The sequence below is a fragment of the Urocitellus parryii genome, chromosome 11, assembly GCF_045843805.1.
Source record: "Urocitellus parryii isolate mUroPar1 chromosome 11, mUroPar1.hap1, whole genome shotgun sequence".
Taxonomy (NCBI): domain Eukaryota; kingdom Metazoa; phylum Chordata; class Mammalia; order Rodentia; family Sciuridae; genus Urocitellus; species Urocitellus parryii.
Genome location: NC_135541.1, coordinates 65,122,970 through 65,139,937, shown reverse-complemented (window position 1 = coordinate 65,139,937; position 16,968 = coordinate 65,122,970). Strand labels below are relative to the sequence as shown.

Here is a 16,968-nt window from a genome sequence, read left to right as displayed (position 1 = left end):
TATCATGGAAGTTGCTAAATTTTATGGCAACTGTCTATAAAAATACAGAAGCCTATTCTATACCTACCATTTTGTCTGAGTGCTTATGTCCTTGACAAAGGGGATTACTTGCATGCCAATATCTTTCTCGAGTTTTTTAAGGGTGAAGTTTTTATCTGGGTAGGCTGTACAGTCAATGTAGGCATCTTTTGTACTGGAAGCATTCTGGTCACTGAATGTAACTGGTGCACCAAATTGATTTCGTTTTCGAGAAATCATATATATAATCTGCAACACATGTAATCAACAAAGGTAATATAATGAAGTCCTAGGAGAAAAAAATGGATGTATAGAAGACAGTGTTGGCATTCTTCTCAGTTCCTCTCAGCTCTCTTTGTACAATTTCCATGTGCCCGTTCAGTTTTCCATTCCCACTGGCTACACCCACTTTGGAGGACCCTCTAGCACCACTGAGAACACAAGAATAGAAAGTGACTGGCTGATTGCGTCTTGACCAATAAGGGACTGGTAGGAGGTATATGGAAGCCCAGTTTCTCGGCTTCTGTTTGGGACAAAGCTCTGAGTTTAGATTGCATGGCCCCTCTACAGGTTCAGGATGAGGCCTGGGGGACTTTTGCCTGAGATTGCTCCCTTGCAGGACTTCCTCCATGTCTCTGTCCTGCTGCTTGTTATCTTATCTTATGGGGCACATTCATAATAGTCACTCACACACAAATCCTCCTCTCAGGAGATGCTCTGGGAAGGAATGCCATCATATTCATTCCCCAGGGTTTCGATAAGGAAGTATCACAAACAAGGTGGCTGAAAACACAGGTTTTGTTTCTCAAATTGTGGAAGCTGGAAGTCGCAAATCAGGGTATTGGGAGGGTTGGTTCTTTCTGAGGGTTGATGGGAGAATCTGACCTGCCTTCTGGTGTTGGCCAGCAATCCTTGGTGTTCCTTGGATAGTAGTTAAGATGGTTCTACTCTCTACCACCTTTTCCACAGGGTGTTCTTCTACATGTTCTACATGTAGCCATCTTCTTATAAGGATACCAATCAATTTGGATTAGGGGTTATCCTACTCCAATGTAACTTCAATTAATTATATCTGCAATGACCCTTTTTCAAAATAGGGTCAAATTCTGAGATAACTGGCATTACAACTCCAAAGTATCTCTTTTTGGGGAGTGGGGCAGATTCAACCCATAACATACACCTAAGAAAATGGCCATTCGTCTATAAGATATTAAAAAAAGACATATCCCCATAGTACATGTAACAGATTTTTTTAGATCTCTCAAGAATAAATGTTGTTCAGCTATAGGGAGGTAAGGACTGGAAGTCGTATTTAAGCCCCTGACCTGCTTTGTAGATTCCTTCACTGATTCTTCCTCAATTTCTTTTTCACTGCCCAAAGAAACCCATGGTTTAGAGACAGGTGGTTGGTAAACATATATGTCTTCAGGAATAAGTTCTTTAGTTTCTTCCTGTTCTTCTGGTAGTACTTCTGGGGGCTGGAGTAAAAGAAATAGCATTTTAAAATAGATGACCAAATTTAGGTTTGCAATCACATGTTTGTATTTTGCAATAAATGTTGCTTTTATGTAAGTTCATTAAGCACTTTCTGTTTGTTTTCTTTGTAGGCTCATGCTTTTGAATGATGAGAAGTAAATTAAGTCCAAAAAGGGAAGAATAAAGAATGAAAAAGAGACATTAAGAATGTAAGAAGAAGAAGGGGAAGATAAAGGAAAAGAAAAAAAGGAAGCATGATTAGAAAAAGTCATTTATTACCCATCTTTATGACCACAGAATGCTAAATTTGATGATAAAATGTAAAACTAATTTTATCTGATTCAATGAAAGGTTCTTTGATAAGAGGAATGTAAGTATGAATAAAGATGATATCCCTTAAATATTAGCAATGAATTTTTTTTAAAAACCAAGATGTTCACTGCTGTTTTATTTGTAATACTGGAGGAACTAGCAACCAAATGAATATCACTAGGGAAATGGATCAATGACAGCGTGGTATCATTGTAAAGTAAAACCCCCAAAAGCAATTAAAATGAACAAACACAATCAACATATATATGACATCCAAATGTATCAATATTTATAGATTCTAGAATTTTACTATTCTGAAAAAAACTGCAGAATGCTTTATATAAAATGACATAATCTCCATGATAAATTTTAAATTAATTAAACAACAAAACGCATTATTTGCAGAGGATACATATATGATAAAGGCATAAAATCATGGGTACAAAGATTATAAAACAACCTTAGAATAATGGTTCCTTATAGAGAGGAGTGAAGAAAATGAAATTAGGGATGATATCAAAGGGAGTAACATTATTTTTATTTTATTTTATTAAATTTTTTTGAAGTAAATATGATAAAATATTCATTTTGTGTGGTGATTTTATAGATATTTGTTATACCACTCTTTTCTATACATTTAAACTATTTCACAGTAATAACATAAAAGCAGAGAAAACAATGATAAAAATAAAATTTAAAATATTAAGGCAAAATGAAAGATTAGTTTTAAATTAGAAACTATCAGGTATATAAAATTCTGAGCCCTTCCCCTATTTTTTCTTCTTATTGGACAACCATGCAAATCTGTGTGTCTCCTTCAAGCAATATGACCAACTTTTTCAAATAATTCCACTCAAATTATGAATCTCTTTCTGAGTGCAGAGGCGCACGCCTGTAATCCTAGTGGCTCCGGAGGCAGAGGCAAGAGAATCTTGAGTTCAAAGCCAGCCTCAGCAAAAAAGCGAGGTGCTAAGCAACTCAGTGAGACCCCATCTCTAAATAAAATACAAAATAGGGCTAGGGATGTGGCTCAGTGGTCGAGTGCCCCTGAGTTCAATTCCCGGGATTCCTCATCCAACAACTTATGAATCTCACAAATCTATTACCTTTCTTGCCTACCTTCAGCAAAGGGCTTTACCTGTATTAGTTCAACTGATTCAAATGGGTCCTATTGGTGCTACTGTTATAGATTTGAGGTTAGTAACTTACCCAAGGTATGATAATGGGTGTGACTGGAAAAAAGGATCATGGACCAGGGAGAGACACTCTCAGGAGACCAGTGGTGCTCCAGATAACCTGGTTTTCTCTCTTGCTGGGTTAATGAAAGGTAAGCAGGAAGAGTGCCTGCCACCCAGATACATCTGATTCTGTTCACCCTCCAATTACTGGTCACCTGTTCTAGGCACCTGAATCTGATCTGGGCCCCAGGGAAATTGGGTTGAACAGGAATAATCAGAACACGTATAGGGATCCCCCAGAGGTACAGCTTCCTTCCAACATCTGACAAATCATATGGGTTTGGGATTTGCTTACATTTAAATAGTTTTCCTTGCCCTCTTCAGTGCCAATAAGGTAAAAGTTGAGTCCATATTGGAAGTCTTTGTCATAAACAAGCAGAAGCTCATCTCCAGGATATACCTGTAAGAATAGAATCAAAAGAGAAGATTAATGTTTAATGGTTTATTCAGATGCTGACACAATATTGATTTTTCTTTAATCAATTAGTCATAAGAGATAACCATAGTACTAGTCTGTGACTGATAACCCCAGACCACAAAATTATCTGCTTAACTTAAAGCTCTTAAAAACACAAAAGATCCAGGGATATTTACCAATACAACTTTATTTCCAACAGGAAGAAAGAACCATTACTTTTATTTGGTGTGCTCTATAGCATGTTTCGAGAAAAATCATGAGCAAAATTATGAATTAAACAAAGCAACATGAAAAAATAAGAGGTAAATTTCTATTCAAGGTAATAGCTTTACTGGGTGCAGTAAACTAACCTGAACTAACCTGAACTGCTAGAGCTTTGCTTTTCACAGAGGATAATCAAGCAGGATTTCCAAGGAGATGCGGGCAGGCTAGTGTTTGTTCACAGTAAGAGGGGCTGCCAGATTTGAAATTAACAACCTCTCAAACTTATATTAATGTTCTTGGTACATAATAACACATTGTGCACCATAATGAGGTAGGATGGAAAACAAAGAGGGATATTGTACTTACTTGGACAATTTTTTTGACTGGGTGGAAATCAGATACTGCGTCTCTGTTTTGCAAGTCTTCAAAAATATCTTCTTTTTTGATAAGCTTATAAGGTACTTCATCTGTGATATCTTCATCTATTCGGCAGTTGAATATTTCCTGGGTCTTGGTAGTTAACACTAGAGGATAAATTTCAGGATGACCTAGGAGAGATAAAGTGAATTTGGACATTATATATAACTACTTCAAATATTAGCAATGGGAACATGCAATTGTTTGCTTTTAATAAATTTCTTGGTTAAAATTTAAAACTTCAAAGTTATTGTTATTATATTCAAAGTAAATACATCCATTATAAAAAGATGTTGAGCAAAACAAAAAGGAAGAAAATAACAATGGCCCATAATCATACCCTTCAAGAAAGAACTTCTATTAATATTTCTTTTAGTCACCCCAAATATACCTTATATGAAATTCTGGATCCTGCTTTTAATACTTACTATTATGTCACAAGTGTTTTACTGACATTAACTAATCCTTCAAAAACCATCATCTTAATTTAATTCTGTAGCATAATTTTAAACCCTTATTGGTAAACATTCTAACATTGTCCCATATGTTTCCAATTATTGTAAATAACCCTATAAATAAATATCTAGTTCATAAATTTTATTGCATTTCAAGTATTTTCTTGGGATAGATTTGAAAGTGAAAGTATTGGTTCAAAGGTCTGATCATCTTTTCAGGCTCTTTTGAGCCTCTATTTCTTTCTTAAAACACCTCCAGCACCTGCCTGGGATGTGGGTCTCTGTCACTAGGTGATGGCTTTCCATTTCATTCAGAAAACAGGATCTGTATAGCACAGAATCCTGCTCAACAGCTGATCAGCACAGGTGCCACAGTCTCACCCTTTGCTCAAAGCAAAAGACCTGCCCACCCCCTCCACCGCCATTAGCCACGGCACCATCAACCATTCATTCTCCCTTCAACTTGTCTATGCCTAAGCTGTTTTCCCTCAGCACACTTATTTGCTCAATGACTTCCCTTTAAAACAAAACAAAAAACCCCAAAAACCAAAACACACACACACACACACACAACCCCTTCCCTTGACCCAATGTAGTGACTCTGCTCTTTAGGGCTTCTCCTTTTCACAAATTTCTTCATGTTTTTCAATTATTGACTTCTCAATTAAGTTGTATCACAAAACCCTTGGACATAGGAAGGAAAGTGGGTAGGGAATCCCTGTTTCCCCTCTGGTTCACTAGTTCCAGGGTTGCTCTCCAAAGAGGAGGGAGGAGGATGGAGAAACTTCCATTCCTGGTCTCTGGTGCCTCCCTCCCACCCTAGACCTGTCCTCAGCAGCAGCATGCACTGGGACAGAGGATGCAAGAGGACAAGGGAGCATTTTGACTGCTGCCATCCACTCATTTAAGCTTTCTTCCCATTTTCTTATCCTCTGTCTCACCATCAGCTTCTGCCAAGCCCTCTAAGCTCTGCATCTGCACCCTGAACTTTCTCTCTCACATCTCACATCCTGGGGTCCCAGGCCCACTGTCTTCTTTTCCAACTCCCATATACCTGGATATCTCACCATCCTCCTTCCAGCTGCTCAGCAAAGGCACCAGTGAGGGGAGGAGTGTATGTGTCCTCACAGTGGAATTCTGAGCTTATTTTCCTGTAGAAACATTTTCCTCTACCCAAGTGGTTCTATGGTACAATTATTCAGGAAATTTTGGGGTGTTGAATGACTGCACACATAACACAGACTATATGTGGAAATATATTCTAAATTGCAATCAGTTGGTATAACAAACATTTGAAATTCAGTAAATAATGAATTAGGGACAAATACCGATTTTTATCTCCCTCAAAATACTAACCATAACACTTGACATATGCAAGATGCTCAATAAATAATTGTTGGCTTGAACTACATATGAGTAATCCTTTGAAAACATATTGTGGACAGTGATTTGTATAGTGTTGAATACACAGTAAAAGTTCTGAAGTTTTGTCATGAAAACCATACAGTGATACAGCCACATTAATGTGTATAGCAGCACAATTCACAATAGCTAAATTCTGGAACCAACTCGATGCTCTTCAATAGATGAATGGATAAAGAAACTGTGGTATATATACACAATGGAATATTAGCTTAAAAGGGAATAAAATCATGGCATTTGAAGATAAATTGATGGAGAATATCACACTAAGTGAAGTAAGCCAATCCCCCCAAAAAATCAAAGGCCAAATATTTTCTCTGGTAAGTGGATGCTGATCTATAATGGGAGGGCGGGGGTAGTGGAGAGCACTGGAGGAATGGAGGAACTTTAGATAGGGCAAAGGGGAGACAGGGGAAGGGAGACGGTATGGTGGAATGAGATTGATATCATTACCCTAGGTACATGTATGATGACTTGAATGATGTGACTCTACTTTGTGTACAACCAGAGAAATGAAAAATTGTGCTCCATTTGCGTACTATGAATCAAAATGCATTCTGCTGTCATATATAACTAATTAGAACAAATAAATAAATTTAAAAAAACATATTGAGAGAGTTCATTTAAGCAACCCCTGTATTTTTTATACAATTCATCTGCACTTTGGTTTAAAAAATTTTTAAAACATATTGGTTGTTATTTAGCTTTTAAAAAATAGAACTAGGTAGATCCTTGAAGCTCTCTTTACATTAGGGTAAGACACAGGTAGTCAGACCAAAAAACTGCCTGCCCTCCAAGAAACTGGAAAGACAGTGACAAAGATTGTGTACTATGCTACCTTCCCCACCTAAACAAAATTTTCAAATTCTACTAGCTTGATATTTTTCACAAAGCTATCCTATTGCAAGAATTAGGAATTTTCAAGGTGACTTTAATATAGGATCTAATAACATTCCTTTACCTAGAAGTTTATAAACCTTAGAGACTGTTTCTAGCTGGAGTTGGCAATTAATCAGACAAAAGGCAGCCACTAGAGTATAAAAAAAAACCTCTATAGGCTGGTATATTCATGCCCATCAGAATAATATCCAAACTGAATAGAGCAAGGCTGGATGTTTTTGGCCACCCCAAAGGGTCTGGGGCTAAATTCAAGACAAGAACAGTTCTTGTTTATGCTTTGAGGCACACATAGAGGGACAGTATCTCAGGTTACAGCAATGGGGCTAAGGTGATCAGCACTGAGATGGGCCCAACTGAGCCTCCAGCATATGGGATATTAGTTGCTGGAAGATGTTGGGGCAGGGGAGGAAGCCTTGGGGCCTCCTGAAGCTGATGGAGGTCAAGAGTGCCTGACACAGGGCTGTACCTGCTGGGAGCGGGCAGGTTAGTGCAGGCTTCAGGCCCAACAATGTAACAGCCATGTTTTATTGGAGCACCTACTTGTGCCAGGTGCAGTTCTAAACACTTTGTATGCATTACAAACTTATTTAGTATTCACAACATTCTGAAGTGGTTACAAAAGCTGTCTCTGTCTTTTTCTTTTAAACGGAGGAACTGAAGCCCACAGAGACTGAGAAACCTTTGCAAGGTCAGCCACTGAGAGAGTTGGACGCTGCAGAGCTGCCATCCAAACTAGAATCCTGCTCCTCCACATAGTCAGGGAGGGCACAGAGAGGAGGCTCCATAGGACACAGTGAAGCGCAGATATTCACCTAGCACCTGATAGAGGAGGATCTAAGACGGACTTGAGCTCTACATAATTCATGCCTCAGACTCTTGCTGTGTACACAAGCCAGGGCTGTGCAAGATAAAGCATAGGTTATACATGTATTGTCTTACGTATTGAAAGAGTTCATTTAAATGAACCTATACATTTTATATACTTCACCTGTGCCCTTTCCCCCCTCATTTTGGTTGCTATCTAGTCTTTTAAAAATAGCTTTGCTGAAGTCTAATTGACAAACAATAAACTGCATATATCTGAAATGTACTATTTGATAAATATATGAATTTGATAAATATATATAAGCCCCAAATGTTTCCTCCTGCCCCTTCCTCACTGCACTTCTCCATCATCCCCAAGCAACCGACCACTGACATGCTTTTTTGCTTGAAATATTTATAAATGGAATTACACAGTGTGTTCTCTTTGTCTTCTTTTAGAAGCATAATTATTTTGAGATTCATCCATGCTATTTGCTGCATGTAGCAATGATTCATTCTTTTTTTGTTGCTAACTGGTATTCCACAAAAGAAAATAATCAAGATTTTAAGGAGATTTTCTTAAATTCCTAGCATTTTAAAAAATAACTAATAATTTTAGGTATTGTCTATAGGAAATCCTTGCCTAATCTCACATCACACATATTTTCTTCTAAAGGTTTTATAATATTTGGTTGTACATTTAGGTCTCTGGTCCATTTGAGTTAATTGCATATGATGTGCGGTATGGATTGAAACTTATTTATTTATTTTTGCATAAAGACATCCAATTGTTCCAGTATCATTTGTTGAAAAGACTATCTTTTCTCCACCCAATTGCCTTTGCACTTTTGTTGGAAATCAGTTGACCCCATCTAGTGGGTGGGTCTATTTTTGGACACTATTCTCATCCATTGATCTTTAATATCTTTATTATCTTTCCTATGGTGATAAGGGTTGTGTGAACTTACTTTGTTATAGCCCCATGTGAGGAAATGTATCTCCTATTTTAATTTCTACTAAAAATCTCATGAGGTAGACATCCTACCTCATTTTTCAGGTGAGGAAGCAGAGAGACTCAGGGAGGTGAAGTTATTTGGGACTATACAGTCATTAAGTGGAGGAATCATGATTTGAATCATATCTGTCTGGTCCCAAAGGCTGTGCAATTAACCACTTGTAGTAAACAGAATAATGTCCCTCCAAAGTTGTCTACGTCCTTTTGGGGACCTTTTGGGTTGCATGGTCATGCATTTTATTGGTGATAATGCTGAAGTGCTGTCTAGTGTTCCTAAGTGCAAGAAATCTGATATGCCTAATGGAGAAAATACGTGTTAGATAAGCTTCATTCAGGCATGAGTTACAGTATTACTGGTCACATGTTAAATGTTAATGCATTAATGACATATATTAAATGAGGAATCTTTAAACAGAAACACACTTAAAACAAGGTTGTGTATTGACTAGTTGATAAAAATGTAAACAGAGGCTTGAAGGAATCTAATTCTGTATTTCTCCTAGAAACAACATTTGGTACTGGATAAGTCATTATTGAAACAATTTCATAGAATTTTCATGAATAAAGAGTATTAATTTTGGATTTGGAATGTTCCCCAAAGTCCTATGTGTTAAGACTTAGTCCCCAGCTTGGTACTAAAGGGAGATGGTGGAAATTTCAAAAGGTGGAAACTAGTAAGAGGTTTTTAGGCCATTGGGGGCATGCCCTTGAAAGGGACTGTGGGACTTGGGTCCCTTCCTTTCTTTCTCTTTCACCTCCTGATCCATGAGGTAAGCCAGCTGTTTGTTTTGCCATATGTTCTTGTTATGATGTGTCACTGCAAGCCCAAACCAACAAGGCTAACCAGTCAAAACTGTGAGACAAAGCACACATTTCTCTTTGTAAGTTGATTATTTCCATTGTGTGTAATAGTGACAGAGAGCTGACAAACACGTCTATACTTTAACTTGACAGTTACACATGCTATGAAGAAAAGGCCTCTTGAGATGGAATTGGAGTCTAGATCTCAGTGATACAAAGATAGGTGCATAGAAATGTGAGAGCTCTTTCCCTATCCGTATAACCAAAAGCCAAATCTTCATCTAAATCAAATCTGAAAGTGAGGTTTCTCCTCTACTTCCCTGAAAAAGTCCTGTCGGTATAAGATTATTTAGCCCTTAAAAGAAAGAATTTCATTAGTTTTGTTGTTTAAGTTCTAGTTCATTTCCTTGAAAGCCAACCCCTTTCCTTGAAATAGTGGAATCTATGAAGGACAGACAAATAATACTTATGAACCAGATTTTGAAAAATACTATTTTGATAAAAGTTGTAATATGCAGACTTAAAATACTTCATAATTACAAAAGATCTTTCAATAATCACAAAATATATTTTTAAAGGTCTTCTTGGTCCAAGTCTATTTCTTAGTTTGAAATTCTGTTTTCATCTCTTATTTTTTTATTCTTTATTTTTTTTTTCATTTTATATTCTAAATCACATGGTATAATGGTAGCCTTTGGACATTTTGATGGATCAATTCAATATGTAATAAATATTCTTTTAAAAATATCTTTAAAAAATTTGTTTATTTATATATGACAGTGGAATGCATTACAATTCTTATTACACATATAGAGAACAATTTTTTCATATATCTGTTTGTATATACAGTATATTCACGCCAATTCATGTCTTCATACCTATACTTTGGATAATAATGATCATCACATTCCACCATCATTAATAACCCCATGCCTCCTCCCTTCCCCTCACACCCCTCTGCCATATTTAAAGTTCGTCTATTCCTCCCAAGCTCCCTCTCCCTATCGCACTATGAGTCAGTCTCCTTACACCAAAGAAAACATTCAGTATTTGTTTTTTTGGTATTGGCTAACTTCACTTAGCATTATCTTCTCTAACTCCACCCATTTTAAAAATGTCTTTAATTAATTTATTTTTATGTGGGTCTGAGGATTGAACCTAGGACCTCCAACATGCTAGGTAAAATCTCTCCCACTGAGCCACAACCCCAGCCCCAATATATAATATTTGTGCTTGCTTATTGTATATTAAAATATTATAAAACTGGGACATAAATACTAAATTATATTTCTACTTACCCATGCTCTCCATATTTAATGGTTCCTCTTCTTCAGTATCTAGAATATAATAAAATGATATCATATGTACATTTTTCAATCAAGTAAATATCTTAGTTTATTGTAACCTTTTGCAAAACGTTATAATTAAGAGCATAATTACAAATATACAATGAAGACTTAAACTGTCTTATGAATAATTATAGAAAAATCTGAGTAATTGCTTTTCTCAAAGTTATGCTTAGTGATACACTTTCTACATCATTCATCGTATGTATGGTATTTAATTGATAGTGAAACAAAATGAATCCAAAGTAAAAATTAATCCCCAAATATTTAATTCTGCATGTGTTTAACTTTATGGCAGCAAAAACATTTCATTTTGCTTGATACATGAAAACAATCATTTTGGCTGCTAATATATGTAGAAGAAACACAAATCCCCTTTGAATGAAAAATAATCTTACCAGGTAATGGTTTATGTTTTTTTTTGCTACGTTTCCCACCACCTGGGCTCTTTCCTCTTTGAGCTTTTGGAGCCATGGTACTGACGTAGACTGCTGAGAGAGAGATTATCATTAGTAAATTTGAGCTTACGATTTCAAATATTAAGCGTTATCATTTTGTGAACATAATAATATGTTTTCTAAACTTTTCCCTGGACTAAATCAACATGTATTTTCAGTGGAGTAGATGTTCTGTGACCAATGGTTTATTGTGAAAACAATCTTGCTGATAATATCTTGTTCCAATGGAGCCATTCAGCTGAAGCACAAGATGGTGACCTGCCAAAATTTCAAAGTTTCCGCAGAGGCCCTGCCATGGAAGTGCGACAGAGGGCAATGGATCCCCTGCTTTTCACTATTGTTTCCACCCCAGGTGGTTGATCTCTGCTGCCTTGTGCTGGGATCCAGCACAGGTGTCCCAGCTACAAAGATGAGCTTAAAGTCTGCTGGGAAGGACAGGCCCACAATGTGCATATATGTACATAATTGTTAAATAAACAGTTTAAGTTGTACATTGGCCTTAGCATGTGAGCATATAACCACTAAAGTCTCATTTATGCTGTCAGAGGCTGCCTCTGGATGTTTTCTGTAGAGTTGCTTATCAATTTTGACAAGATATAACACTAATCAAGGTCATTACCATCACATCAAATCCCCATGTTCTCCAAGATGCCTGCCTTACCCATTCGTATTTAATGGTTAGGAGTGTGATTTCAGGAGTTTAGCCAGCAGTCTTTAAAAACAGGCTCTACTTTTAACCAGCTGAGTAACCCTAGGCAAATTACTTAACTTCTCAGTTTATATTCATCTCTTCAATGGTTAAAACAATGACCTTCCTCACAGGGAGTCAGTGAAGACTTAAGATTAATCAAAATCTCATCATCTTCAACTCAGTTATCTCAGATTGGTTTGTTTCATTTTAACAAATTAACACAGTTTGACTATTACCTCATAACCTATGATCAAAGAAAATCACAAGTCTTTTTTTTAAACCTAGTTTCCGGATTACAAAAATCTTGACCCAAAATATGGGTGCCTATAAATATCTTTATCTTTAGATTTTTGCCCAATAAGTTTTTCAAATGGTAATAATGATAGCTTGTGGTTGTGGAGCGCTTACTACGTGCAAGGTATGCTTTTAAGCAATTCATGGGTACTTTTAACTTAATCTTAACCTCATTTTATTATTACTGCTATCTTTATCTCCACTTTATGATGAGAAAAGAGGCCCTGAGAGGTTCAGTGACTTTGCTGAGGGGACACAGAGAGCAGTGGGCAGTGGGTCAGGCAGTGAGCCCTTACAGTACAGCTATAGGGCCACACTCTCTCTGTAATAAATTGTCCCTCAGACTGGAAACCGTTTGTTATGTTTCATTACAAATAAAACTATTTGTTGGGTACAGTGGCACACACCCATAATCCCAGTGACTCAGGAGGCTGAGGCAGGAGGATGGCATGTTTTAGGGCAGCCTCATCAACTTAGAAAGACTGTCTCAAAAGAAAAAAAGAAAAAAAAGGACTGAAGATGTAGCTCAGTGGCAGACCTTGGTTCAGTCTTCAGTACTACAAAAACAACAAAATAAAACAAAAACAAATGAAATTGTTTAAAGTCATTGTCTTCTTATAGAAAGGCACAATTTATGATTTAATCATGACTATATTATTATGATGTAGAAATCTGTAATTTTTAAATATTTTGCAAAATTAAAAAAAAAAAAGCTCAGCTTCAACTTTTCAGACTAAATGTTCTCTATCCCACTTGTCAGTTTTAGCATAATTTCAGGCCTTGGACCTAGCTCTTTTTTGTAAAGATTTCTTTTCAGTGTACTATCAATTCCTTATCTCCATTTTCTATTTCAGGAGCATTTGGCTTAAAATGCACACACAAAGAGTGAACACTACCTAGCCTCATCTTGCATACCACTCACTGGCATGTGTGCATGCACACATACACACACACACACACACACACACACACATACACACACAAATACACCACCACCATCACCACTATTCATTCTCATATTATCTATTGACTAGGATGGACAAGGGGTTATCCTAGGTATTAGGGAAATAGCATTGGACAAAATAGGCAAAATAGGGGTAAAAAATGCTTGCCCTGATAAAGCTTGCATTTTAGGATGAGACAGAAAACAAAAAAAATAAAGGAGCACAATAGTGAGTATTTAGGTGGTGATAGTTGCTAAGAGGAAGAATAAAGTAGGAAAGGGAAAGGAAGTGCAGGAGTGGTGCAGCTATGATTTTACAATCCCTGACACGAGAGGCCTCACTAAGTGTCACTGGAGTAAAGTCCCAGAGAATGGAGGAAGCCCCAAATGCAGACATCTTGGGGAGACAGACAGAGTGTTTCTAATTCGAGGGAAAAGCAAGTATGAAGCATCTGAGGGCAGGTGTCTGCCTGGCACATTTAATAAAACAGCCAGAAGGAAAGTCTTCTTGTCATTGGCACCCTGTCCTTCTGCTCAGGTTCCATGGGCCCTTGCAAAGTATGTGGCCAACTCTGGGGATGGGAGAGGGATGTTCTGCCTGCGTGGCAATAGGTAGGAATGTATGGTCCTTTTACAGGGAATCGAGGTAGGAGTTGGGGACAATATAATTGGGAACAATTGTATAATACACACAGGGGGCTAGGTCAGGCTTAAGCTTTAGCTTTCACTGTGAACAAGTTGTGGAGCTACTGGATGGTTTGGAGCTGAGGAGCTGCTTTACTCCACCTGACCTGTATTTTAACTATGAGCAGGTGCGCTGTGTTAAGACTGCAGCAAGGAGAGGGCTGAAGCAGGAATCCAAATGAGAGACAATCAACAATCCGTGGAAGAGATGATTGCAGCATAGATCAGGGAGAGAGTGGGATGGATAAAAACGGTTGGGTCAACCTGGTGGTGTGTCTCTGTAGTTCTAGCTACTCTGAGGGCTGAGGCAGGAAAATCTCTTTGAGGTTAGGAGTTCAAGACAAGCTTGAGACTAGGAATTTGGGGCCAGCATGGGCAGTATAGCAAGACCCCATTTCCTAAAATAAAATCATAACTTGGAGTCTAGTTGTATTATTTAGATGGAGCTAATGAGATTTGCTGATGACTTGATGTAGGGTCTGAGAGAGGAAGGGATAAAGGATGATTTCAGTGAATTTTGCCTAAGAAATTGAAGGCATGGGGTTGCTATTTATTGATATGGGGAATATTAGGAGTTCGATTGAGGGCATGTGAAATTAGTCTCTGTAAACTGTGAAGATGGGGATTATGTCTTTATCTCCATTGACATAACCCCTATAACTAGCATAGTGAACATATTAGAAAAATTGTTTTAAAAAAGTTGAGTTAATCATTGCTTGGTTTCCTCTTCCCTTCTGCCAGTCTTTGTGAGTCTCCAGTCTGGACAAAAGGTTTTTTGCCAAATGGTCCATGGAATTTCTAGTATGCATGCTGTATTAGTTTTCTACTGCTGCCATAACAAATTATCATAAGCTTGATGACTTTAAACAACACAAATTTATTTTCATACATCACTATAGATCAGAAGTCTGACCAAGATCTGAAGTATTAAATTTGAATTAGATAACAGTTTAATACCATCATTCCCTAAAATACTCAAGGTAAACAGGTGTCCATTTCTTTTCAAATGCTGCTATTAAGTAATCTGTGTACTTTGAATTTCAATTTTTGTAGAGGGAGAAACAAAGTCAGTTTTCCAGCAGTAAATTGACAAAATTGGAAGACATTATAAATGCATGCTGCCTTACCAGAATGCTCATTTACTACTTTCACAAATATTAATTAACTTCTGTGTCTAAATTATAGACTAGTGACCAAGGGTAAAGGGAGAATCAGGTTGTTCTGTAGTCTTTCAGAGGCAGTAAGCCTTTTAAATTAAATAGCAACATAAAAAGCAATATGTCTTAGTTTCTAAATAGAAAGTTCATTAGCTGAAATTAGTCTGGTGAATATAGTCAAAACTGGAAAGAAAATGATAACTTTGGTAGTAGCTACCTTACAATGAACTTATGTTTCGGGGAAAATCTCATAGTTTATTTTAGTAATTACAAATAATAAAAACTCCACCAATATTATATCTAGAAAACAAATCACTTTTGATTGGAGGTACCTATAAAAAATGAATAATACTGTCTTCATACTTTTAATAAGTACACTTATTTCAGGTTTATTTTTATAAATATTTTTTAAAAACTCAATTAAAAAATACTGCTTTTATAGTTGGGCTTACTGAAGTTTTTCATAAAAGTGCATATTCTATACACTGAGAATGCTATATATACTTTTCAAATTTTATTTTTCCATTAAATTGATTATAAAAAGATTATGAACACATTTTCAATATAATTTATTGCTTTACTGAGATTACTCTGAAATGTTCACATTTTTTCTGTTTCCAGCTGAAATTGATTTGTACTTACTAATAATAACAGAAGAGATATCTCATTTCATCTACTCCCTAAAGTAAAGGTTATGTACAGGGATTTGTGTTATGATTGGTTTTCAAAGCATTAGAGCTGACTGGATTTCAACCAGAAATTATAGAAGGTAACACTGAGAAACGTTAAGCATTTCGTTAAAAAATATTTTTGACGTTTGAACCACTCATAGTCATTATAAATGAATCCATCCATCCTAGAGTACTTTCTTGCTACCAAGGTACCAAGGTCACATTGTCTATCATCTAGGTTAACAGCCACAGACTTCAGAAGCTGACGAATTGGGTATTGGATGAGTCCTCCAGAAAGGGGATCAAAACCCAAGATGGTGCTCTACTGATTTCAGAGTTGTCCTTGACGTGGTTCCAAGCTAACTCTCCAGACTTGTCCATAACTATATCCTCTTGAGATGCTTCTATTATTTAGGAGGATAACTACTACAGATGAAGGAATATGTGGTGCAAATTACAACTGACATAGCACAGTGACTTAAATAGCCACAATTTCTTCTTTACCTTCTTGGTGTAATACACACAAGCTGTTTGCTTATGCCCATTTTTTTTTGCCATATTTATTTGTGGCCTGTTGCCAGCAGGTCTTGATTTGAAAAGACCTGTAGCAATAGCATCTTTTCTTCACCTAGGTCCTCAGAAACTTTACCTTTCTGATTCTTCTTCAATTAGCTGACCTTATCTAAGGTCATTAGCCTCTCATCCCAAAGTATTTATAAACTTATCATGCTTGTCTCCCATCTTTTATGTTTTTAAACAGATATTTAGAATAAAATTTGAGACTAACATCTTGGGAATTTGGCAAATGTGTCTCCAAGAACTGCTTGTCAGTAAAATCTCCATTAAGACCCTGATTAGTCTTCAGGGTTCTCCTGGGCCTTTCAGCTGTTTTCTGACAAGTACAAAACATGCACCTCTCGGAGAGAACCTGTTTCCTTTGTCTACTACTCTTGTTTCTTCCCCTCCGTATCTACTTTGCTTTCTTTCCGAGACTGAATATTCACTCATTTAAGTAGATGCTATCTTAACACTTTATTCTTTGAAATGTCCTAGCACCCTTCAGTGCTAGGGCTCATTAAAATGTCTCCTGAATTCTCAGCCCTCCTTTTCCACAGCTTCCTCTGGTTCCTGCCTTCAACCTGTCTTCCTAGTCCAGAGCTCCTTTTCTATTTTGTGCCATAAATCCCTTTGGCAGCATGGTAAAGCTCATATATCAGATAAAAATGTGAGGTTACAAGAGAGAT

At 36.9% G+C, this 16,968-nt stretch overlaps 1 protein-coding gene across 1 annotated transcript in view; it reads right to left on the bottom strand.

Moving 5' to 3' along the window:
• Dnai3 (dynein axonemal intermediate chain 3) overlaps positions 1 to 11,304 on the bottom strand; it is a 50,524-nt gene extending 39,220 nt beyond the window's left edge. The window contains exons 1-6 of the mRNA XM_026406137.2: positions 11,225 to 11,304; positions 10,779 to 10,817; positions 4,033 to 4,214; positions 3,340 to 3,444; positions 1,344 to 1,496; positions 68 to 267 (exon numbers count right to left, since the gene is read on the bottom strand). Of these exons, the coding sequence (XP_026261922.2) occupies positions 68 to 267; positions 1,344 to 1,496; positions 3,340 to 3,444; positions 4,033 to 4,214; positions 10,779 to 10,817; positions 11,225 to 11,300 (755 nt within the window). The 5' untranslated portion in view covers positions 11,301 to 11,304. The remainder of the gene's footprint in view (positions 1 to 67; positions 268 to 1,343; positions 1,497 to 3,339; positions 3,445 to 4,032; positions 4,215 to 10,778; positions 10,818 to 11,224) is intronic.
• Positions 11,305 to 16,968: the final 5,664 nt, after the last annotated feature.